General features: G+C 37.0%; 1 protein-coding gene across 1 annotated transcript in view; it reads left to right on the forward strand.

The window, feature by feature from the left end:
- Positions 1-26,113, forward strand: part of cacna1hb (calcium channel, voltage-dependent, T type, alpha 1H subunit b) — a 172,969-nt gene that overhangs the window by 97,381 nt on the left and 49,475 nt on the right. The window contains exons 10-14 of the mRNA XM_017721012.2: positions 4,538-4,884; positions 15,403-15,554; positions 17,025-17,210; positions 18,085-18,202; positions 25,848-26,003. Of these exons, the coding sequence (XP_017576501.2) occupies positions 4,538-4,884; positions 15,403-15,554; positions 17,025-17,210; positions 18,085-18,202; positions 25,848-26,003 (959 nt within the window). The remainder of the gene's footprint in view (positions 1-4,537; positions 4,885-15,402; positions 15,555-17,024; positions 17,211-18,084; positions 18,203-25,847; positions 26,004-26,113) is intronic.

Here is a 26,113-nt window from a genome sequence, read left to right on the forward strand (position 1 = left end):
CTGTAAAAGCACTGAATAAGGTGAACTTTATAAGGATAAAAGGTCCATATAAAAGCAATGCATTAATTAGAGATTAATTAGAGATTAATTAGAGATTCTCTAATGTCTGTGCAAAGATGTTGAATAGGTACCAATTTATATAGGTATGAAATAAGGACAATTTTATGTAAGATCTATGTAAAAGCATTAAATAAGGACCAAGTAATATGAGATCTACGTAAATATCATGCATAAATACAGCTTTATAAAAGGTATAAAAAGCCTTGCATTGGTAACATTTTATGAGGTCTATGTAAAAGCAAAGATAAGTATTACTGTATATATGGTTTGATGTTAAGGCACTAAAGGCTATTTTAGGTCTAATGGGTACTGCATGAGTACAATTTTATGAAAGGTCCATGTATAAGCAAAGATGAGTACCATTTTATATAAGGTCTGTGTAAAAACAAGGTTAAGTACCAATTTATATAAGGTCTATATAAAAACAAAGACAAGTAGCATTTTATATAAGGTCTGTATAAAACAAAGATAAGTAGCATTTTATATAAGGTCTGTATAAAACAAAGATAAGTAGCATTTTATATAAGCTCTGTATAAAACAAAAATAAATAGCGTTTTAAATAAGGTGTATATAAAAACAAAGACAAGTAGCATTTTATATAAGGTCTGTATAAAACAAAAATAAATAGCGTTTTAAATAAGGTGTATATAAAAACAAAGACAAGTAGCATTTTATATAAGGTCTGTATAAAAACAAAGATAAGTACTATTTTATATAAGGTCTGTATAAAAACAAAGACAAGTACTATTTTATATAAGGTCTGTATAAAAACAAAGACAAGTACTATTTTATATAAGGTCTGTATAAAAACAAAGACAAGTACTATTTTATATAAGGTCTGTATAAAAACAAAGACAAGTACTATTTTATTTAAGGTCTGTATAAAAACAAAGACAAGTACTATTTTATATAAGGTCTGCATAAAAACAAAGACAAGTAGCATTTTATATAAGGTCTGTATAACAACAAAGATAAGTACTATTTTATATAAGGTCTGTATAAAAACAAAGATAAGTACCATTTTATATAAAAACAAAGACAAGTAGCATTTTATATAAGGTCTGTATAAAAACAAAGATAAGTAATATTTTATATAAGGTCTGTATAAAAACAAAGACAAGTACAATTTTATATAAGGTCTGTATAAAAACAAAGACAAGTACTATTTTATATAAGGTCTGTATAAAAACAAAGACAAGTACTATTTTATATAAGGTCTGTATAAAAACAAAGATAAGTAGCACTTTATATAAGGTCTGTATAAAAACAATGATAAGTAGCATTTTATATAAGGTCTGTATAAAAACAAAGACAAGTACTATTTTATATAAGGTCTGTATAAAAACAAAGATAAGTAGCACTTTATATAAGGTCTGTATAAAAACAATGATAAGTAGCATTTTATATAAGGTCTGTATAAAACAAAGATAAGTAGCATTTTATATAAGGTCTGTATAAAAACAAAGACAAGTAGCATTTTATATAAAAACAAAGATAAGTAGCATTTTATATAAAAACAAAGATAAGTAGCATTTTATATAAAGACAAAGATAAATAGCATTTTATATAAGGTCTGTATAAAAACAATGATAAGTAGCATTTTATATAAAAACAAAGATAAGTAGCATTTTATATAAGCTCTGTATAAAACAAAGACAAGTAGCATTTTATATAAAAACAAAGATAAGTAGCATTTTATATAAAAACAAAGATAAGTAGCATTTTATATAAGGTCTGTATAAAACAATGATAAGTAGCATTTTATATAAGGTCTGTATAAAACAAAGATAAGTAGCATTTTATATAAGGTCTGTATAAAAACAAAGATAAGTACTATTTTATATAAGGTCTGTATAAAAACAAAGACAAGTAGCATTTTATATAAGGTCTGCATAAAAACAAAGACAAGTACTATTTTATATAAGGTCTGTATAAAAACAAAGATAAGTACTATTTTATATAAGGTCTGTATAAAAACAAAGACAAGTACTATTTTATATATATTTATTTATAAGGTCTGTATAAAAACAAAGACAAGTAGCATTTTATATAAGGTCTGTATAAAAACAAAGACAAGTACTATTTTATATAAGGTCTGTATAAAAACAAAGATAAGTACTATTTTATATAAGGTCTGTATAAAAACAAAGACAAGTACTATTTTATATAAGGTCTGCATAAAAACAAAGACAAGTACTATTTTATATAAGGTCTGTATAAAAACAAAGATAAGTACTATTTTATATAAGGTCTGTATAAAAACAAAGACAAGTACTATTTTATATAAGGTCTGTATAAAAACAAAAGACAAGTACTATTTTATATAAGGTCTGTATAAAAACAAAGACAAGTACTATTTTATATAAGGTCTGCATAAAAACAAAGACAAGTAGCATTTTATATAAGGTCTGTATAAAAACAAAGACAAGTACTATTTTATATAAGGTCTGTATAAAAACAAAGACAAGTACTATTTTATATAAGGTCTGTATAAAAACAAAGATAAGTACTATTTTATATAAGGTCTGTATAAAAACAAAGACAAGTACTATTTTATATAAGGTCTGTATAAAAACAAAGACAAGTAGCATTTTATATAAGGTCTGTATAAAAACAAAGACAAGTACTATTTTATATAAGGTCTGTATAAAAACAAAGACAAGTACTATTTTATATAAGGTCTGTATAAAAACAATGACAAGTACTATTTTATATAAGGTCTGTATAAAAACAAAGACAAGTACTATTTTATATAAGGTCTGTATAAAAACAAAGACAAGTACTATTTTATATAAGGTCTGTATAACAACAAAGATAAGTACTATTTTATTTAAGGTCTGTATAAAAACAAAGACAAATACTATTTTATTTAAGGTCTGTATAAAAACAAGGATAAGTACCATTTTATTTAAGGTCTGTATAAAAACAAAGACAAATACTATTTTATTTAAGGTCTGTATAAAAACAAGGATAAGTACCATTTTATTTAAGGTCTGTATAAAAACAAAGACAAATACTATTTTATTTAAGGTCTGTATAAAAACAAGGATAAGTACCATTTTATTTAAGGTCTGTATAAAAACAAAGACAAGTACCATTTTATTTAAGGTCTGTATAAAAACAAGGATAAGTACCATTTTATTTAAGGTCTGTATAAAAACAAAGACAAATACTATTTTATTTAAGGTCTGTATAAAAACAAGGATAAGTACCATTTTATTTAAGGTCTGTATAAAAACAAAGACAAATACTATTTTATTTAAGGTCTGTATAAAAACAAAGACAAGTACTATTTTATTTAAGGTCTGTATAAAAACAAGGATAAGTACCATTTTATTTAAGGTCTGTATAAAAACAAAGACAAGTACCATTTTATTTAAGGTCTGTATAAAAACAAAGACAAGTACTATTTTATTTAAGGTCTGTATAAAAACAAGGATAAGTACCATTTTATTTAAGGTCTGTATAAAAACAAAGACAAGTACCATTTTATATAAGGTCTGTATAAAAACAAAGACAAGTACTATTTTATTTAAGGTCTGTATAAAAACAAAGACAAATACTATTTTATTTAAGGTCTGTATAAAAACAAGGATAAGTACCATTTTATTTAAGGTCTGTATAAAAACAAAGACAAATACTATTTTATTTAAGGTCTGTATAAAAACAAGGATAAGTACCATTTTATTTAAGGTCTGTATAAAAACAAAGACAAATACTATTTTATTTAAGGTCTGTATAAAAACAAAGACAAGTACTATTTTATTTAAGGTCTGTATAAAAACAAGGATAAGTACCATTTTATTTAAGGTCTGTATAAAAACAAAGACAAGTACCATTTTATTTAAGGTCTGTATAAAAACAAAGACAAGTACTATTTTATTTAAGGTCTGTATAAAAACAAAGATAAGTACTATTTTATATAAGGTCTGTATAAAAACAAAGACAAGTAGCATTTTATATAAGGTCTGTATAAAAACAAAGACAAGTACTATTTTATATAAGGTCTGTATAAAAACAAAGACAAGTACTATTTTATATAAGGTCTGTATAAAAACAAAGATAAGTACTATTTTATATAAGGTCTGTATAAAAACAAAGACAAGTACCATTTTATATAAGGTCTGTATAAAAACAAAGACAAGTACTATTTTATTTAAGGTCTGTATAAAAACAAGGATAAGTAGCATTTTATTTAAGGTCTGTATAAAAACAAGGATAAGTACCATTTTATTTAAGGTCTGTATAAAAACAAAGACAAGTACCATTTTATTTAAGGTCTGTATAAAAACAAGGATAAGTACCATTTTATTTAAGGTCTGTATAAAAACAAAGACAAATACTATTTTATTTACGGTCTATGTTCAAGCACAGAACATGTAACGGGGCTGAATACGGACATGTTTTATGGTCTATGCAAAGACAGGCTGTTGTTTACGCAGTTTGACTGTACCCCTCTCCTATGCCCTGTTATAGGTCTATACCCAGATGTGTGCTCCAGTGCGTGCGTGGAAGGCGGTGCTGGTCTGGCACCTGGCGAGTTTTCTCCATGCCCGATTTGTGTCCCCGAGGGCAGTGGTGTAACCTACCACTCCGACAGCGACTCGGACACAGAGAAGCGGAGTTCCAGGGGCACGGAAGTGAAGAAATTCAGCTGGGATGCGGAGCCGAGGGAGAAACCGACTGGGAACTGCTTCAGCGTTTGTCTGCGCTGTGCCAGAGCTGTATTGAGGAGAATTGTGGACAGCAAGTACTTCAACAGGGGGATAATGTTTGCTATCCTCATCAATACACTCAGCATGGGAGTGGAATACCACGAACAGGTAATTCACACACAATAAGCATGTATGCTTACACACACAAGCACACCGTTTTCTGCTTATAAATTCATATGTGGACAGTCACAAAAATCCTAAAGGCCAGTTTAAATGAGACTGAGTAGCCATACTATTAGATCTAGAACAAAATTGGCTCCCTACATGAGTTTATAATACATGCACAAGCATTAAATAGCATATTTAAAAAGTAGTACTTGAGTGTTTATGAGTATTTGAGTATTTTTAAATTTTATAGACAGAGCCAAAAGTAGTGAAACTGATAAGAGTGTTACAGTTAAAAAAAACCCAATGTCCAAAAAAGTTGTGAAGCTGTGCAAAATGTAAATAAAAACAAAATTCAATCATCAAAATCATTTAAACCCTGTATTTAATTGGCAATAGTACACAAACAACATATCAAATTTTGAAACTGAGAAATTGTAATGTGAAAAATATATGCCCATTTTGAATTTGATGCCAACAAAGTGAAAGCAGAGATAAGCATTATTTTATATAAGGTCTATGTAAAAGTCCTGCATGACCACTGTCTTGTACAAGGTCTATATAAAAGGTCCTGCAAGGGTACCATTTTATATAAGGTCTGTGTAAAAACAGCTGAGTACCACCTCTTTTGTCCTATTTTTCATTTCATACTGCGCCAAATGTTTTCAGTGGGTGACAGGTCTGGACTGCAGGCTGGTCAATTTAGCACCCAGACTTTTTTAATACAGAGCCTTGCTGTTGTAATACATGCAGAATGTGGTTTGGCATTGTCTTGTTGAAATAAATGCCTTTTCTGAAAAAGACGTCGTCTGGATGGCAGCATGTGTTGCCAAAACCTCTATATATATCACATTAATGTTGCCTTCAAAGATGTGCACGTCAGCCATGCCATGCGCTCTAATGCACCCCTATACCATCATGAATAGTTCAAATTTCAGCAGCTGTTCTGTTTGTTATGCTCATATGAATTTACACAATTATGTGCTTAACCCATATGTAGTTGATCAGGCAAGATTTGTTGGGTGTCCAAATTGAGTTTAGCACTGTAGCTAACAAACAATGAAAGTCAATAGTCACCCAAATATGAATAAAGAAGTGACATTCAATAAACACCTGTGAGTAGATTAAGGAAAATAATTGAGATTGGCGTTTTAAATGTTGATGAACTTGCATATATTGACTCTCATGCTGCTCACATGAACCACAGAGTATTGATAAAGTAAGAACCTGTTTTTTTTTGTTTAAACTGAGGGACTGACAGCTTATGTTCTTAACTAGAACCAGGCTGGTCAGTCAGCTAACTGACTAAAAGAGACAAAAGCCTAAACAGCTCCAATATCACAGGCTTGGTTTAATTAATTAACTGTAAAACGTCAGTATAAAAATCTAAAAAAAAAAAAAGTCACGCTTTAAACATTCATGTATCAGTCAGAAGTAATGTTAGCATCAAACCCAGGCTGAATCCCGAACGGCTCATTACTCCCTAAATAGTGTTCTAGTTGAGTATGAATGTGTCCCAAATGACTGTTTTAAGCTATATTGTTCATTGTTGGCCTGCAAGATCCAGTACTTAAATTCCTACGTAGTGCACTATGTAGGGAGCAGGGCGTCATTTGGGATTCAGCCCTAGCCTGAGAAGACTCGTGGTAGTAATTTGGTGACCAAAAAGTTCTTATAAAGTGAAAGTTTTTGCATCAAACAGTGCTGTGATATCATATGTTCACTGTTATACGACAAAAAGTTACTAAATAAATGAAATGACTGCAATATACAGAAACGGGAGACCTAATATTCTCCTCATGTAGTGGTCCATGGTTGCTTGCCAAGAATACCATCCCCTAAAGGAACTACATTTCTTAGTGGGATACTTGTTTATGTTGATTATTATTAATCTAATCACTAACACTGTCCATCAAAGATCTTCACCTCTTTTATTGTTCACTGTATTTTATTACAAACTTTTTTCAGCAGGTTTAGTGTTGTGTAGACTTTGTGTTGAGTTGTAGGTATTTTTCTACTTGTTGTATTTGTTTTAGGTCTCAATGCATAGATAACTTCAGGTAGCAATTTAGAGCAAAGCTCTTTAAAATTATGTCGACCTTTATTAACATGAGATATTCTGAAGTAATGACAAGCACTTTTGTAAGTCGCTCTGGATAAGAGCGTCTGCTAAATGCCATAAATGTAAATGTAAATTAATAATAACCTAAAACCGTGTTTTATCGATTTCATCACTGAAAGGAGTTTTAGGCGTGATAAAACCGCAGTAATGCTCGGCCTCTTGTGGCTTATTGCTTTAATATAGTTACTCACTGCTTATGCATGCGTTATGAAGTCCCAGCTAACCTTCAAATAAAGCGTGACCAACCATTTGAAAACTAAAATAGACATTTAGAGCATCATGTTCTCATTTAGCAGACCATGGTTGCTTGCCAACAATGCCAACCTCTAAAGGAACTACATTTCTCGGTGGGATACTTGTTTATGTTGATTATTATTAATAATAACCCAAATTATTTTCTGAAAAAGTGTGTACTTTATCATATTTTATGTTGGAGCTGCTTCATGACAGCAATGAGCGTGATAAAATCACTGTAACGCGCAGCCTCTCACTGCTTATGCCTGTGTTATGAAGTCCCAGGTAACCTTCAAAGAAACTCACCAACCATTTGAAAGCTAAAATGGACATTTAGAGCATCGTTTACTACAGAACGCGCACACGCGCCAGCAGAGCTCCAGTGGGTGTGCAGTGTGACTTTGCATCTGCTTGTTAGTTCTGTTTTACTACTGCAGTGACTCATTCTTTGGATCAATGCATCAATTTGAATTTCTGGCAGTTTAACTGCATCGATCCCCAAATAACAGAATCACATCAGAGCGCTGCTGCGTGGAATCCAACATGAACGTTTGGACAGAATTAATTGGATCGATGTGGTATTTCATGAAAGAAAGAAAAAAGCCAAGATGATTGCAGAAAGAAATGCCGGCTGCTGGCTGGACAGGAAGAGTGCTATCCTGTAGCCTGTGCTGCATACATTTGTGTCCTGCTCTCAGAAGCCTCCTGATGGAAGCCGCAGCTCGTGCCTAAGCTCGAATTAAATCGCTCAGCTCTGTATTATTCGCAAAGCTCTTCTCACAATAGACAGTTGTCACGAAGCAGCTTTACAGCGTTCGGTGCCCAGACCCCTAATGAGGGAGCCGAAGGCGACAATGGCGACGGGAAAACTCCGTGAGCTGGCGTAATGAAAAAGCCTTGAGAGGAGCCAAGGCTCAAAACTAGGACTGTCCTCCTCTGGACGGCAGAGGATAGTGGAGCTTTAGGCGAAGGAGACGTGGATGAAATTTATATAAGCAGGATTGAAGGGAACAGGAGCCGTGAGATTATTCCTCTGCGTTGTAGGTCTGTAGTGTTAAAAGCATAGAAGGAGAAGATGAAAGAAATACAAGTACAAGGCAGATTGGGAGTCAGATTTAGAAGGGCATGATGCATTTTCTGAAGGTGGAGGTGGTGAAAGTTAGATATACAGTATATCAGCCATAACTGAATATTAGGGAGGCACCGATTATGAATTTTTATGGCCAATTCCGATTCTTTTACAGCTTTATGGCTGATTTTGTGGGCTTCGTTTTTATTAGCCTTTTCTGTCCACTGTGTGAGACTCGGTTACAATCAGCAGATTGACCCCTAAATCAGGAGGTACTTACTATGGTTGAAAGCCATTTTTATATCAAAATCACAATCTTCAACATTGTCTTAAGAATGGAGATGACCTAGACCAATCAGAGGCAACCAAACCTCTATGTGCTGTGACATCACAACCACAGCTTACTGGCAGTCTGGTGTGCTACATTCAGGGTTCAAGCCTCAAGCCAGAAAGGTCGATATTCTGGTCTTCTTGGCCAAAAAAATAGGCCTGACCCTTAAATGTGTTGAAAATAATCACAATTTAAATCAGTTTTTAAAAAGCCTACTGTAAAAGCCTATTGGGGTTATTTAAAGACGTTTCACAGTATCTGCAGCTAATGTGGTCTATTTTTTATATAAAAATCAGTTTTTATTTCAGATTATTTTTTAATCGTTCAGGTATTCTGTGCCTGTTTTTTGCTGTTGTATTTTTATCACATTTTGAACAAACAATGGGCAGTTGGGGTCGTGGTAAATTGTTAAGTAAAACTAAAATAAAAGCACAGCTGCCCCACAGGGACAAAGTGTATGTTAAATGTTTTCTGTTCTTTAGATTTAAAATGTTTTAGATTCGATTTTATAAGTGTTTATTTATTTGGAACATATCGCTGTTTTCAGAACAAAACCTCGTATCTCCGAAATGGTAACTTTATAGGAGAAGGAAAAGAACCAGGACAGCCCCCCCCCCACCCATAATGGATGATTAATGAAAAAAAATAGATTTCAAGCTTGTAATGTTAAGTAGATTTAGATTAGTGCAAAAATGTTAGATTTTTGGAAGTAGTTTAGGGTTTATACAGTTGTGTGAAAAAAGTTTTGGCATCCCTAGTCAAATGGCATTTTTATTGAAATGTTGGGTTAACAGATTGTCTATAGAGAACGCACTTAAATATGGGATTTTCTGCTCATTTTAGTGCAATTTTTATTTTATTTGCTGAGTTTAATGTTTTAAAGAACAATATTAAAATGAAAATTCACCTTAACTTTTGCACAGGACACTTTTATTGTATTTTTAACCCAAATGTTAAACATATTAATGCACAGTAACTGTTTATTTACTGAGTTTAGCATATTTAGGTGAAAGTACAATACGAAATATGGGTTGGTCAAAAGTTATGGCACCTTTTTAATACATTACTAGAAACTGTGCACAAAAATTTGCTGAAAATGTCGTATTTAAGTGTGTTCTCTGTAGAGGATTGTGTTAAATTATTTTCATTTAGAAAATTAGCTTTGAATTTGATGTGTATTTTACATGTGGCTGTATTTCAAGGAAAAGTGTATGTTAAATGTTTTCTGTTCTTTAGATTTAAAATGTTTTAGATTCGATTTTATAAGTACAACATATCACTGTTTTCAGAACAAAACCTCGTATCTCCGAAATGGTAACTTTACAGGAGAAGGAAAAGAACCAGGACCCCCCCAAATGTCATTTTGGGCCATTTCTTTTGGTCCATTCATCATGAAATTTACACACAACATAAAGGGCAACAGGCATTTTTAAATTATGTCAGAAACATGATACAGAGATACGAGGTTTTGTTCAGTCAGCAAAAAAATACATAGGTCACGCCTTTATTAGACATATTTGAGCTTTATTTTTATATTTTATATTTGAGGATTAGTGGAGCAGATTGCAGTATTAGAACTTTAATTTTCTGCTGTTTCTCAGTGATTTTAATCTGCCTCGTCTTTTACCTTAATATAAAAAGAGCCATAGAAATCGCAGCTTGTGTCAATTCCCTGCAAATCATGCAAGTAAAACCACCATCATGTTCTGTGGAAAACGAGTTTCTTAAGTATTCAGGGACATGAAGTGTTGATTTGTTTCCTGTAGCTAAAATCAAGCTGATATATACTGTCCTACCTTAAGTGTACAACTCAGAACAGTAAAACATGGAAATTGACTTTGACTGTTTTTGACATAATTTAAATCAGTATTGAAAAATTCCAATGAGATATTTCCCCCAAACCATCCAGCCCTAGTCTTTACTCATTAAAGAGCCATCATTTAATTATGTTTATGTGAGATTTCAACCCCTAGGTGCTCTCGGAACAGCCTAGCAAGGAAAGTAGCACTTTGTTAGACAACAAATCTGCTGTTAGAAAGAAACAAGGAAGTCTCAGGAGCATTTTCACAGACACTTACCTTCCAATTTTGAGTACTAATCTAAGGATGCAGTATTGTTTTGGTGGTTAGGGAGCAGTTTTTTTTCCTCAAAAGAAAGTTAAGTTCAGTTTCAGTTGAGTCCACAACTTAGGTGCCATTATGTCCTTGTTACTGTTGTAAATGATCATTTTTCAACATCTAAGAAAACATGAACCATTCAAAAAATCTTTGGATGGTTATCTCATTTTTACAGGGTCTTTTTGCTGACAGTGGGAAAATGAGAAACTGGGTTCTGCAATTTCCCCCTGGGATCAATAAAGGAATCTGAATCTGAATCTGAATCTGAAAGCAGCACTGAATTAGCAAAATTGTGGACATTCTAATGATAGATATATTGTTTTAATGAATAATTTATTTTTAGCTTAGAATTTGAATAAAGTGGTTGAGTTTTCAATGGGACCTCAGTCAGTATCACAATAGAAAAGTGAGAGAACTTGCTTTCCTTCTTTCCTTGATATTCTGGAAATTGGGATGATGCAAATTCCCAAGGACTAGCGACCGGTGGACTATTTCAGATATTTTATACTACAGATGTTTCATTCAGGGGTGAATGAGTTCAGCTTACAGCCCATTTGTCAAACACATGGCCTGCAGGTCAAGTCAGTCCTATTTGGCCCGTAAAATTATTTCAGTTTTCTATTAATATTAGCCCATGTCACCATGAGCTGCACTGTGGTTCCCAGCATGCACTGTGTGTGCTCCCACCCACCCTCCCCATCAACGATCTATGGGACAGCACCAAAAAAAGGCTTTTAAAAAAGCCTACTGTAAAAGCCTATTGGGGTTATTTAAAGAGGTTTAACAGTATCTGTAGCTAATGTGGTCTATTTTTTATATAAAAATCAGTTTTTGTTTCAGATTATTTTTTAATCATTCAGGTATTCTGTGCCTGTTTTTTTGCTGTTGTATTTTTATCACATTTTGAACAAACAATGGGCAGTTGGGGTCGTGGTAAATTGTTAAGTAAAACTAAAATAAAAGCACAGCTGCCCCACAGATGTGCTGAAATGTTTAATATTAGCCTTTTAGTGGCTGAGTTTGTCACCCGTGATTTACAAAAATAAAAATATATACATTTTAAATAACCCATAATGGATGATTAATAAAAAAAAATAGATTTCAAGCTTGTAATGTTAAGTAGATTTAGATTAGTGCAAAAATGTTAGATTTTTGGAAGTAGTTTAGGGTTTATACAGTTGTGTGAAAAAAGTTTAGTCAAATGGCATTTTTATTGAAATGTTGGGTTAACAGATTGTCTATAGAGAACGCACTTAAATATGGGATTTTCTGCTCATTTTAGTGCAATTTTTATTTTATTTGCTGAGTTTAATGTTTTAAAGAACAATATTAAAATGAAAATTCACCTTAACTTTTGCACAGGACACTTTTATTGTATTTTTAACCCAAATGTTAAACATATTAATGCACAGTAACTGTTTATTTACTGAGCTTAGCATATTTAGGGGAAAGAACCAGCTAGCTGTTTTTGACATAATTTGAAAATACTTGTTCTTTACATTGTGTATAAATTTCATGATGAATGCACAAAAAGAAACGGCCCAAAATGACTTGGAAAAAATTCTGTTTCCATTGACTTACATTAAAAATAAAGTAGGTTTTTTTCTTCTCCTGTGAAGTTACCATTTCGGAGGTACAAGGTCTCTTTTCTGGAGTAAAGGAAGGACATATATTGGAAATTATGCTGGCCCCCCAGTCATGGGGTCAACCTCATGTGTATTTCATTACTGATATTTTAGTTGAAATTCGGTTGTGTAAACAGAGTCCGTTTCAGTACGGAATGTACGGAATACATGTGTGTGAATGAGAGGGAGGCAGGTGAAAGGTGAAGATGCAAGGAGTAGAGGTCGTAAAGGTGGATGACTTCAAATATCTTGGGTCAACCATCCAGAGCAATGGACAGTGTAGAAAAGAGGTGAAGAAGAGGGTGCAGGCAGGATGGAGTGGGTGGAGACGGGTGTCAGGGCTGATGTGTGACAGAAGGATAGCAGCAAGAGTGAAAGGGAAGGTTTACAAGACAGCAGTGCGTCCTGCTATGATGTCTGGTTTGGAGACTGTGGCTCTGTCTAAAAGACAGGAGGCTGAGCTGGAGGTGGCGGAGATGAAGATGCTGAGTTTTTCGTTGGGAGTGACAAGGATGGACAAGATTAGAAATGAGCAGATCAGAGGGACAGTGAAGGTGGAGCAGTTTGGAGATAAAGCCAGAGAGGCCAGGTTGAGATGGTTTGGACATGTGTTGAGGAGGAATAGTGGATATATTGGGCAAAGAATGTTGGAGATGGAGCTGCCGGGTAGAAGGAGAAGAGGTAGACCTCAGAGAAGGTTTATGGATGTAGTGAAGGTGGACATGGAGATGGTTGGTGTTAAAGTAGAGGAGGCAGTGGATAGGGCAAGATGGAGGCAGATGATCCGCTGTGGCGACCCCTAAAGGGAGCAGCCGAAAGAAGAAGAAGAAACAGAGTCTGTTTCAGTCAGACCAGCAAACCAAAATTGCCCTTGGATGGAGTTGCAGAATCATGATGTTTTTCCCTGTGTGTGTGTGTGTGTGTGTGTGTGTGTGTGTGTGTGTGTGTGTGTGTGTGTGTGTGTGAGGCAGCATGGTTCGTTTGAGGCAGAGGGCATTCACACTCCTGCCAGGGAAATGATTATTTACATTACAGTAGACACCCATAATAGCAGGGTCTGCCTGCGCTTTGTGCAAAAGCAGAGAAAACATGAATGTGGTGTCACACTGGAGCAGCGGTGTGTGTGTGTGTGTGTGTGTGTGTGTGTGTGTGTGTGTGAGTGTGAGTGTGTGTGTGTGTGTGTGTGTGTGTGTGTGTGTGAGTTGGCTGACGTACAATATCTTTGCATGTGTCAGTTGTTCATATGCATGTCAATGGCTTCAGGTTAATTAATGTGTCTCTGTTGCACCGTTAGATAAATAACACGGTATAATAATAACACACATTAGGAAAGGTACACACACACACACACACACACATACACACACACACACACACATTAACACTGCATGCACTGAATTTACTTGATTGACATGAGTAAAACATATTACATAGCTCATGAGTGAAATGCATTACATGAACAACATGCTGTCATTTATTTACAACCTCATTTAGGAAAAGTTGGGACGCCGTGCAGAATGAAATAAAAATTGACTGCGATCGTGTGTAAATCATGTAAACCAAAATATTACAAAGACAACAAATGAAATGTTGAATTGAGAAATTGAAATGGGAAATCCATCTGTAACACTGACTAAAGCGACAAAAAGAGCTCCATCGTTATGAAATCAACCCTTTTCCAAAACGTTCTGCGTGAATTATATACAACACATCAATGTGTTGATCAATGAAGAACCGTTTTCTTTCCTAATGAATCCTTAAAGAATCAACTTTGTAAGTGCGCACATTGGAAAATCTGGATCACTGTGTGGATCGTTATTACAGGGCCAAGAAATGGGATTTTGTGGAAGTGAAATAATCGTAAATCTAGTCGATGTAGCTCATTTTCCCCATTTTGAGATGGTTGTACACGTATTATAAGATTATTTAGCTTATTTCTGGACACTTTTCACTTGTCTTCAGTGATTTTATTAAGTAAAATGATCGTTTCACCAACAGCTCTTTCTATAAAGGCTACAGAAACAAATAAATGTGTATTTGTTTGTTTGCAGGTGCACAAGAACAAATACATATTTTTGTTTATTAATTTATACATTTTTGCTTCACCGTCACTGCCTCATACAAAACACACAATACCGGGTGTGGGAATAATTACGATGTTTGATGAGGTTTTTTTTTTTGGTCCAATTTTCTCCCCAGATTAGTGTTTTAAGTTCCACCCACTAGTTAAGACTCCCCCAATCACATGATACCACCAGCGCTAACACAGGGCAAAGGCTAACACAGTCTTCCTCTGAGACCTGTGAAGCCCCACTGCGTCTTTTTGAACTGCTGCTCACGCAATGTCATTGGAAAGTTGAACACACTGAGTAATGGGGGAGACGGGGGGGCCATCATATCCCCCCGGAGAGCGAGACCAATTGTGCTCTCTTGGACTCCCTGCCACGGACGGCTGAAGCACTTGGGTGCCGTTTGATGCATGTTTACAGGCTACAAGGTTCAGAATGAAGTAGTTTTCAGGCTGTGATTTATGTGCTTTGTATTTGGCTGTTTAGCCAAATGGTTAAGTCACTCAATGGATTACGGGTTCAATCCCAGTGCAGAGAAACACTCATTAGGCTTCTAACTTTCTAATATTATGACGTCTCTCTGGTGCTGCATGTATGAGCTGATTTGATATGTCATTTCCGCTCTACCGATGTGTTTATCACGAAAACTCATATTGTAATAACGATTAAAAATATGAAATATGATCGTACAGCCTCATTATTCACTATTTTATTCATATGAGAACATTTGGGTCAATTAAATTCAACGCATCACTTTTTGCCAGCAAGGTTTAACTACTGTTTTACGTGTCTGATGGATGATTGTGATGTTACCTAACAATAATAATAGCTTGCAGGAAGTCAAGACTGAATAAATTAATCTGAAATAACCTGAAATCTCTCTTTTTCTCCCCCATATTTTCCCCATTTTCTCCCAAACCCCCGCCCTTCCCTCTCTCTTTCCCCTGTCCCCAGCCGGCTGAGCTGACAGATGTGTTGGAGATCAGTAATATAGTCTTCACCAGCCTGTTTGCCCTAGAGATGCTGCTCAAGCTGCTGGCCTGCGGTCTATTTGGCTATATCAGCAACCCCTACAACATTTTTGATTTGATCATTGTTATCATCAGGCACGGCTCCGTTCTGTTCTCTTCTGTTCTGATTATACTTTTGTATCCAGTTGATTTAATTGCATCCTGTTCATTAGCATTATTTTCAGTGGCGTTATTCATTAAAGCAGAGCGCTGGCTTATTAGCGATGCTGAGATATACCTCACAATATAACAGCTTTGGCAGATTCAATAAGCCTCTGTGCCACCGCTGTACAAGTGTGGTGTCAATGAAACGGCAGCGTTTCTTTTTTTCTGGTTTTATTACATTAAGAGATATTTTGGTCCAACTTTATATTAAGAGTCTCTAATAACTGTGTCGTTACATGTTAACAATATATGCAACAACAGTGTGACTACTAGTGGTTGGTTGGTATAGTGGGTAACACCTCTGCCTTCTACACTGTAGACTGGGGTTCAATCCCCCACCAGGGCAGCACCCTACACTATACCAATAAGGGTCCTTGGGCAAGACTCCCAACACCACCTTGGCCTCCCTGTGTAAAATGATCAAATTGTAAGTCGCTCTGGATAAGAGCGTCAGCCAAATGCCGTAAATATAAATATAAAAATAAATATACTAGTGATTTAGTCACTGTTACAGGTGGATTACAGAAGTACACCATATGTAATTACACAAGGGTAATAACATAAATGTAATTATATATGCAATATAATGATGTACATCAAGGCATTACTTTCACTGTATCTGCCAGCTTTCCTAACATGTAGCTGGCATTTATGCTGCTAGTGCTGAGACACTAACCAGCAGATATTCTCTATATTATATCTAGCAGATATAATATTTTATATTAACATGATCTACTCCATTATTACATAGTACCTACATAATAACTACACAGGATTTGTCCATTTAGTTTAGAGTATAACTTTAACACTACAGGAAAGTTCTTGCAGTGCAGTGTTAAAATTCCCTAGAAGATTTGTGTAATTGGCAAAACTGAAGGTGATGCACATGTGTAATTACAATGCTGTATAACATTAATTAAATGTGTTGCGTTACCTCCAAAGCAATGTCTGGATGACCACTCCTTTATTACACAATACCTACATAATAACTGCACAGGAACGGTCCATTTATCTAAACTAACACTACAGGAAAGTTCGCGTGCAGACGGTTTGTGTAATTGTGTCATTCCATGAGGCAAAACTGAAGTTGATAGACATGTAATTACATACGCTGTACCTCTGTAATCCATCTGGAACACTGACTAAATAACCAGTAGTTAGAGTTGTTGCATATGTTATTCATGTGTAACTACACAGAGAGACACTCATTGTAAAGCGGGACGGATATTTTTTCAAGTAGTATTTGCATTAAGATTAACAAACACCATAAGATTGTTCTCCAGATGTTGTTTTATGCCGTTTTTAGCACAACACATGGTGGAATGTTTATGCTGACATTCATTTTTGCTAAGTTGGGCACTGAAGGACACGTCACCTGATCTGATCCTGTCCTCTGTGTAGCGTGTGGGAGATCATCGGGCAGGCGGACGGAGGTTTATCGGTTCTGCGGACGTTCCGACTCCTGAGGGTTCTGAAACTGGTGCGCTTCATGCCGGCCCTGCGCAGACAGCTGGTGGTCCTGATGAAGACCATGGACAACGTGGCCACTTTCTGCATGCTGCTCATGCTCTTCATCTTCATCTTCAGGTGTGTGTTTGTGTGCATGTGAAGGTCTGGAGTCGATTTTTACATCACAAATGACAAAAATTACAACCAAACTTTGGAAACATTTTGAGAAAGAACTGCCTATTTAGGGTCCTGCCACAACATCTTAATGGGGTTCAGCACTTTGACTAGGCCACTGCAATACCTTACTTTTGTTTTTCTTTCGAGACATTCAGACGAGGACTTTCTCTCATGATTCAGGTCATCGTCTTGCTGCATAACCCCTTTTGCCTTGAGCTTCAGGTCACAGACTCATGACTGAACATCCTCCTGCAGGATTTCGTGGTAAAGATCAGAAATTGTAGTTCTGTCAGTTACGCCACATCCTCCAGGCCCTGAAGTGACAAAGCCTCCCCACACCATCGCACTACCACCGCCATGTTGCACTGTTGCTATGATGTTCTAATTGTGGATGTTTTTCCAAAAAGTTCAAATTTCAGCTCATCGGAACATTATTCCAAAAGTCCTGAGGGTCATCGTTTTCATGGGTTTTTTGCACTAGGGCCCATGGGATCCTAGTGGCCCCACTAGTAGGGTCCCATTTGGGTCATAGCCTGTGTATATGTGAACATGCTCATGGTTGTGACATTAGAACCACGATGAATTCAAAACGGGGTCTTTTAATGATATTTGAAATTATTATTTGTAGTATTAATACAACTATTCCTTCTCCTTTTTGCACCCAAACACTTCATTGACGAATATATTACTTCGATATTTCGTAGAACAAGTTCTACAGAGGTGTGCTTTCTAGGCTCCCAAGGTACTGCATCAGTAGGAAGAGAACTGAATGTTTTATTAGGAGAGCTTGTCCATATTCTGTTTTCTCCTCTCTGTCTCACTGTCTCCCCTGCAGTATCCTGGGGATGCATCTCTTTGGGTGTAAGTTCACTCTGCGCTTGGAGAATGGGGACACGGTCTCTGATAGGAAGAACTTCGACTCGCTCCTCTGGGCCATTGTCACCGTGTTCCAGGTCAGCATTTTCTCTCAGACATTAACAGCACTGTGCAGAAGAGGAGATCACAAAGTTCAAGTCAAGCAGTTATTAAGCAGAACTTATTGATTTTTTAGGAGACATTTCTGAGATTTGTTCACCTTCATAATAAAGTGAAAAGAGGAGTTTCCAAAACTAGTTTGACAGTTTATTAGAGGATACAGAGAAAATGGGGCTCCTAACAGTCACCTGGAAGACCTGATATACCACCAAAAACTGTCACCATCAGATTAAAGCCTAAAGCTGTCATCTCTGAGAGAGAGGAGAAAATCAAGCAGCTTCAGATCTGAAAACATCCACAAGTCTTTCTGTCCTTCCTTCCACTGTGAGAAGACGAGTGTTCTCAGAACAATGAACTGACCGCCCCAGAGTCCAGACCTCAACATCACGTAACGCGTTTGATCGTACGGTGAGAAGCAAAAAATACAACCAACTTCTAAGACTGACCTTTGGAGGTGTGGAAAAAATATCTCTGCAGATTTTTTAAGAAACTGAAATCAAGTCTTCTGGAAAGAATGGAAGCGGTAATAAAGGTGTAGAAATAAATATAAACATGTTTCTTGTGGTGTCTAGCACTAAAATAAACAAAGGGTGGTGTCTAGCACTAAAATAAACAAAAGGGTGGTGTCTAGCACTAAAATAAACAAAAGGGTGGTGTCTAGCACTAAAATAAACAAAAGGGTGGTGTCTAGCACTAAAATAAACAAAAGGGTGGTGTCTAGAACTAAAATAAACAAAGGGTGGTGTCTAGCACTAAAATAAACAAAAGGGTGGTGTCTAGCACTAAAATAAACAAAAGGGTGGTGTCTAGCACTAAAATAAACAAAAAAGTGGTGTCTAGCACTAAAATAAACAAAAAAGTGGTGTCTAGCACTAAAATAAACAAAGGGTGGTGTCTAGCACTAAAATAAACAAAGGGTGGTGTCTAGCACTAAAATAAACAAAAGGGTGGTGTCTAGCACTAAAATAAACAAAAGGGTGGTGTCTAGCACTAAAATAAACAAAGGGTGGTGTCTAGCACTAAAATAAACAAAGGGTGGTGTCTAGCACTAAAATAAACAAAAGGGTGGTGTCTAGCACTAAAATAAACAAAAGGTGGTGTCTAGCACTAAAATAAACAAAGGGTGGTGTCTAGCACTAAAATAAGGGTGGTGTCTAGCACTAAAATAAACAAAGGGTGGTGTCTAGCACTAAAATAAACAAAGGGTGGTGTCTAGCACTAAAATAAACAAAGGGTGGTGTCTAGCACTAAAATAAGGGTGGTGTCTAGCACTAAAATAAACAAAGGGTGGTGTCTAGCACTAAAATAAACAAAAGGTGGTGTCTAGCACTAAAATAAACAAAGGGTGGTGTCTAGCACTAAAATAAACAAAGGGTGGTGTCTAGCACTAAAATAAACAAAGGGTGGTGTCTAGCACTAAAATAAACAAAGGGTGGTGTCTAGCACTAAAATAAGGGTGGTGTCTAGCACTAAAATAAACAAAGGGTGGTGTCTAGCACTAAAATAAACAAAGGGTGGTGTCTAGCACTAAAATAAACAAAGGGTGGTGTCTAGCACTAAAATAAACAAAAGGGTGGTGTCTAGCACTAAAATAAACAAAAGGGTGGTGTCTAGCACTAAAATAAACAAAGGGTGGTGTCTAGCACTAAAATAAACAAAGGGTGGTGTCTAGCACTAAAATAAACAAAAGGGTGGTGTCTAGCACTAAAATAAACAAAAGGTGGTGTCTAGCACTAAAATAAACAAAGGGTGGTGTCTAGCACTAAAATAAGGGTGGTGTCTAGCACTAAAATAAACAAAGGGTGGTGTCTAGCACTAAAATAAACAAAGGGTGGTGTCTAGCACTAAAATAAACAAAGGGTGGTGTCTAGCACTAAAATAAGGGTGGTGTCTAGCACTAAAATAAACAAAGGGTGGTGTCTAGCACTAAAATAAACAAAAGGTGGTGTCTAGCACTAAAATAAACAAAGGGTGGTGTCTAGCACTAAAATAAACAAAGGGTGGTGTCTAGCACTAAAATAAACAAAGGGTGGTGTCTAGCACTAAAATAAACAAAGGGTGGTGTCTAGCACTAAAATAAGGGTGGTGTCTAGCACTAAAATAAACAAAGGGTGGTGTCTAGCACTAAAATAAACAAAGGGTGGTGTCTAGCACTAAAATAAACAAAGGGTGGTGTCTAGCACTAAAATAAACAAAGGGTGGTGTCTAGCACTAAAATAAACAAAAGGTGGTGTCTAGCACTAAAATAAACAAAAGGGTGGTGTCTAGCACTAAAATAAGGGTGGTGTCTAGCACTAAAATAAACAAAGGGTGGTGTCTAGCACTAAAATAAACAAAGGGTGGTGTCTAGCACTAAAATAAACAAAAGGTGGTGTCTAGCACTAAAATAAACAAAGGGTGGTGTCTAGCACTAAAATAAACAAAGGGTGGTGTCTAGCACTAAAATAAACAAAGGGTGGTGTCTAGCACTAAAATAAGGGTGGTGTCTAGCACTAAAATAAACAAAGGGTGGTGTCTAGCACTAAAATAAACAAAGGGTGGTGTCTAGCACTAAAATAAACAAAGGGTGGTGTCTAGCACTAAAATAAACAAAAGGTGGTGTCTAGCACTAAAATAAACAAAAGGTGGTGTCTAGCACTAAAATAAGGGTGGTGTCTAGCACTAAAATAAGGGTGGTGTCTAGCACTAAAATAAGGGTGGTGTCTAGCACTAAAATAAACAAAAGGGTGGTGTCTAGCACTAAAATAAGGGTGGTGTCTAGCACTAAAATAAGGGTGGTGTCTAGCACTAAAATAAGGGTCGTGTCTAGCACTAAAATAAGGGTGGTGTCTAGCACTAAAATAAACAAAGGGTGGTGTCTAGCACTAAAATAAACAAAAGGGTGGTGTCTAGCACTAAAATAAACAAAGGGTGGTGTCTAGCACTAAAATAAGGGTGGTGTCTAGCACTAAAATAAGGGTGGTGTCTAGCACTAAAATAAGGGTGGTGTCTAGCACTAAAATAAGGGTGGTGTCTAGCACTAAAATAAGGGTCGTGTCTAGCACTAAAATAAGGGTGGTGTCTAGCACTAAAATAAACAAAGGGTGGTGTCTAGCACTAAAATAAACAAAAGGGTGGTGTCTAGCACTAAAATAAACAAAGGGTGGTGTCTAGCACTAAAATAAGGGTGGTGTCTAGCACTAAAATAAGGGTGGTGTCTAGCACTAAAATAAGGGTGGTGTCTAGCACTATAGGACTAAGAATGTGTTGCATTGGTACCAGTTGGTTCCAAAATTTCGTCATGTTCTTCATAACTTTCATATTTCATGCGCTACATTCAGAAGCTGGGCGTCATGTGAGGCTGTAACTGTCATCTTTACCGTCAAATGATGTCATTTTAAACACGTATAATAAAAGCTGAACACAGTTTGTTTTTCTACTGAAAGTCGACCCATTTTTCCACAAATCTGGGCTATAAACTGTAAACAGACGGCGTCTCTTCAGTGATCGGCTCTGTAAAAATGATTTTTATATAATAACACGAACAGCGTCTGAGATTTTTGGCTTTCAGCAGTGAATTGTATGATTGTAGCGATATGAGTAGATCGTAAAACACATTTACTGTTCATTTGAGGGGCTTTCACGAAACATGAAATAAATCAACAGATAAAATAGAAATGTACCCTTATTTCACGCAGTTACTCAATAATTTGCCTTCCGATTTGGTCGTGCACATTCAGAATATACTCTGGAGAATAAGAGGTTAGAGTGTGAAACCCCCACGTTATAATAAAGCCATAAGCCGTGTGTTACAGGGGAGGGACGTTGTTAGGCATGAGGCCAAGTGCACATTTGAAGCATGTAAGCCATTCAAATGAGATGCTTTGGACTTGCAGTTTTCAGGGAATCATATTGTAAGTATTTGAACTCATGCCTGCGATATTAATGATAGCTGTCCGCTAGCTATTAGCCTGTTAGCTAACTGACCAGCCGAATTTTGGTTTGAGAAAATAAGTTTTCAGCCCCTCAGTTCAAACAAAAAACAGGCTCTTACTTCTTCAGGTGCTCCACGCAGCGTGAGAGTCGAAGATCATTCCATTAACAGCACAAGGACTTCATGTGAGGTGGCGCAGTGACACAGAGCTCAGTTCCTGTGAGGCGCTAAAACTGTGCATGTATCATGTATTTCACACACAGCCGATGAGATTTCAGGGCCTGTTTTATGAGGTCTGTGTTCAGGCTGCAGGTTAAAGTGCCCCTGATTTACTGCACATACTGCAAAAACAGTGCCTTATCAAGTGAGAACATCTTACATCTGTCGCTGCTGTTGGTAGAACATCTTGTACCTCCTTTTTTGCCTTTTTTCAGTTTTTGACAAAATTTGAAAATGCCCATGATCCTTTACATTGTTTGTACATTTCATGATGAGTGGACCGAAAGAAACGAAGCAAAATGGCTTGGAAAGAATTCCGGTTCCATTGACTTACATTAAAAGTAAAGTAGGTTTTTTCCTTCTCCTGTAACGTTCCCATTTTTTGTTGGTGTATATATTTTTCTCCATTTGGTGTTTTGGTGCCAAGACGTCACATATATTGCACACATATTTTGAAAGTAAAGAAACAGATATATATGTTTCTACATTTGGAATTTTGGCACGTATTATGCAGAAATGTATGGAATTTTGTATTAATTTTATAATTTTTTGTACCATATGGATGACGCCGCTAAGATTTCCCTCCAGCACTTTCACTCTGGCTATGCAGAGTGTGTTGTGTTCCTTGAAAAGTGACTGAAACTGCAATTTTCCCTACAAGCTTGAGATACAAGCTCTGAAACCGGGTACAAGCTGTAAGAGTGCTAAGATTTTATTGAACATCCTCTTTCCGCCATCTGTCGGGTGACTATGGAGACAGGCTAAGGTGTGTGTGCGCGCGTGCGTGTGTGTGTGTGTGTGTGTGTGTGTGTGTGTGTGTGTGTGTGTGTGTGCATGTCCAGTTGTGTTTTTAAAGGATTATCTCGACTGATTCTACTGCTTCGGTCAGAAAAAAAATTGCTTAGGTCATCAAAACCTGGTCCTCAATATTACCAGTGTGATGAGGTCATCATCCTTCGCCCTGCAATATTGGTAGCGTGATGAGGTCAGCGGGGGGGTGACAGTTGTGTAAATGCTGATATGGTTCTGTATTAACTCTGGGCTCTAAGGGATGCTATGGAGGTCAGGGTTTCTCCTGCACTGGAGGCGCACTTTAATTTCCCTAATCTCTCTCTGCGGGTCGGCGCGGGCGCGAGTGCGGGCGCGAGTGCGTGTCTGTTGGCAGGTAAACCGCGTGTATTGTTTTTTCCTCCGTTCAGCCTAGAACAGAAGACAGAGACAGGCAGGCAGACTTTAGTGAGTAGATGTATGTAAAAATGTCCTCCTGGGGGAAAAATCCAGTTCAAGGAGCTTTTTTTAAAGCTTTGTACCTGAATACTCAATGAGCCAAAGGCAGGAAGATGTTTTAAGGGGGAGGATAAAGTTGAATTTAAACAGGCGCTTCCTCCGAGTTACTCTTTCTTCTTTTATAAACAGTAATAGCTCAGAGCTGCACTCAGCAGCGTGCGGCATCCGTGTCGCTGGCGTCAGCTGTTTTGGCCACGTGGCTGTTTTATAGCATCCGCTGAGCGTCAGTCTTCATGTGTTGAGATGAGGATTTTATTGGGTGTATATATTGATTTGAGAAAGCGATGCTGCCGCGCTGTCCAGCTAACCAGCGCAATGAAACTCACTTCAGTATTCCTGTCACTGCGTCTCTGGCTGTCGCTTTCAGTTACAAAGGGGATTTTCACCGATATTGACTTAATGAAGAGCCTGGGTTCATGAAAGTGGTGAAGGTGTCGGTCAGTCAAGTGAAGTCGAGCCAAACTTCATTTATAAAGCAGCTGAAAATACAAGCTACAGTCACAATCGCCAGGAGTGACATTGAGTGTGTTTACAGTAACTGCAGAAAATCTGATTTTGTCAGTAATCAGATCGACACGTTTACTTGCGCTTGAGGAATCAGATAATGGGGAAACTCCAGGTCTTCCGTGAGTCAGACAGTAGTCGGATTTCAGCCAATAAACTCCCAGAAGAAGACGTGACGCAGAGGTAACGGTGGTGTGTGGCCGTCCACCGGGCCCTGATGGTGGAGCACAGCGAGGATGGTGGGGAGAGGAACACCAAGAATGAGGGGGCACACGAGGCCCCCGCCCCACCTCCTGGGCGCTGGGGACTCAAACTTCAAGCCGCAGCTTTTTTAAATCATCCAGCCAGTTTACCTGAGAATATGAACATGCATCATCTAGAAGATGAAGATCATTACAAATGTGTTTTGCTGCGTCTCGCGGTGACGCTGCTTGATTATTGATCCAGTGCTGCCGTCTGTTTCGCACATGCGCAGGAAATATGAAAGAAATCAGAGTAAGAGCTCACATGAACTCTGATGACTGAGCTAAAACTCCCTGGGCTCACTTTACTGGATTTAATGGATTTTCCGGTTTTGAGCAAATGAATTATTGAAATTATATATGGAAAATTTGTTGCAGCCCTGTCATTGATGCATTAGCAGCACTTTGAAAAAGCATGTGCTGGCATTCACCCTGTGGAATTAGATGTGACTGAATTGGGGAGAAAACTGGGCAAAAATAGTGATATTATTATTATTATTATTATTATTATTATTAAGATAAATTCGTTTAGAGTGGCTTGATACGAAATATGAAATTCTACAGAACCTCGAATTCAGAATTATTCACAGCGGTGGTAAGAAGAACCACACGTCTGAAGCGTTTAGCTGTTGTCAGAAGAAAACCTCGTATCTCCAAAATGGTAGCTTTACCTGCTGTACTTTTAAAGTCAGTGGAACCAGATGTTTTTCCAAGTCATTCTGGGTCGTTTCTTTTGGTCCATTCAAACAATTTCAAACTATGTTAAAAACTGAAAAATGACCAAAATGAATGGTGGTCTTCCAACACCACTTCACAAAAAGGCTATAAGTGCATTTCCTGACACCTACACCATTGTTTTAACATGATGTTTAAGCCTGAAACATGTTATGTTTGATCCATTAATGTATAGGTAGAAGCTAGACACATCTGTAGAGGCTAAAGACAATACAGAAAGGTGGTCTAGGTTTCAGTGTGTGTGAGAGCTGGGTGATATATTCTGTAAACCCAGTTTTTTTACAAGAAAATATTGTGCTAATTGTTTCTGAGATGTCGGATCCCTCAGAATTGGAAGCTGAATCAGTCGGAATATCTGTCCTGTAGTGGTTTTATGACTGATACATTACAGAGCCTCTTGAGCTTTTCACGAAAATCGCTTAGGAAGTCAAAAGGCGTCCTTGAACTCTAAATCGTCGACAGTGTAGGAGCCCCATTAAGGGAAGCAGATGACGGTCATTCTGCGTCTATTAGAATCCATAAACTACACGTTCAAGCTCAATTGCCTCGGAAAAGAAGTGGTTTCTCTTACGCCTCTCTCTCTCTCTCTCTCTCTCTCTCTCTCTCTCTCTCTCTCTCTCCATCTCTCTCTCTCTCTCTCTCTCTCTCTCTCTCTCTCTCTCTCTCTCTCTCTCTCTCTATCTCTCTCCCCTGCTCACTCTCTCACACACTTCCTCTTTCCAGATACTGACACAGGAGGACTGGAACGTGGTGTTATATAACGGCATGGCCTCCACGTCTCCATGGGCAGCCCTGTACTTCGTGGCTCTGATGACCTTCGGCAATTACGTCCTCTTCAACCTGTTGGTGGCCATATTGGTGGAGGGCTTCCAGGCTGAGGTGAGCGCTCAAAAGCCGCGGCTGCGATCGTCCGCCTTACGAGGGCTCGCTCCTTCACTTACAGCCTTTATTTTGGCTCATGTGGACTCAGACAGGTGCGGTGACCCCAC

Source organism: Pygocentrus nattereri, chromosome 12 (assembly GCF_015220715.1).
Source record: "Pygocentrus nattereri isolate fPygNat1 chromosome 12, fPygNat1.pri, whole genome shotgun sequence".
In the NCBI taxonomy this organism is placed as follows: Eukaryota; Metazoa; Chordata; class Actinopteri; order Characiformes; family Serrasalmidae; genus Pygocentrus; species Pygocentrus nattereri.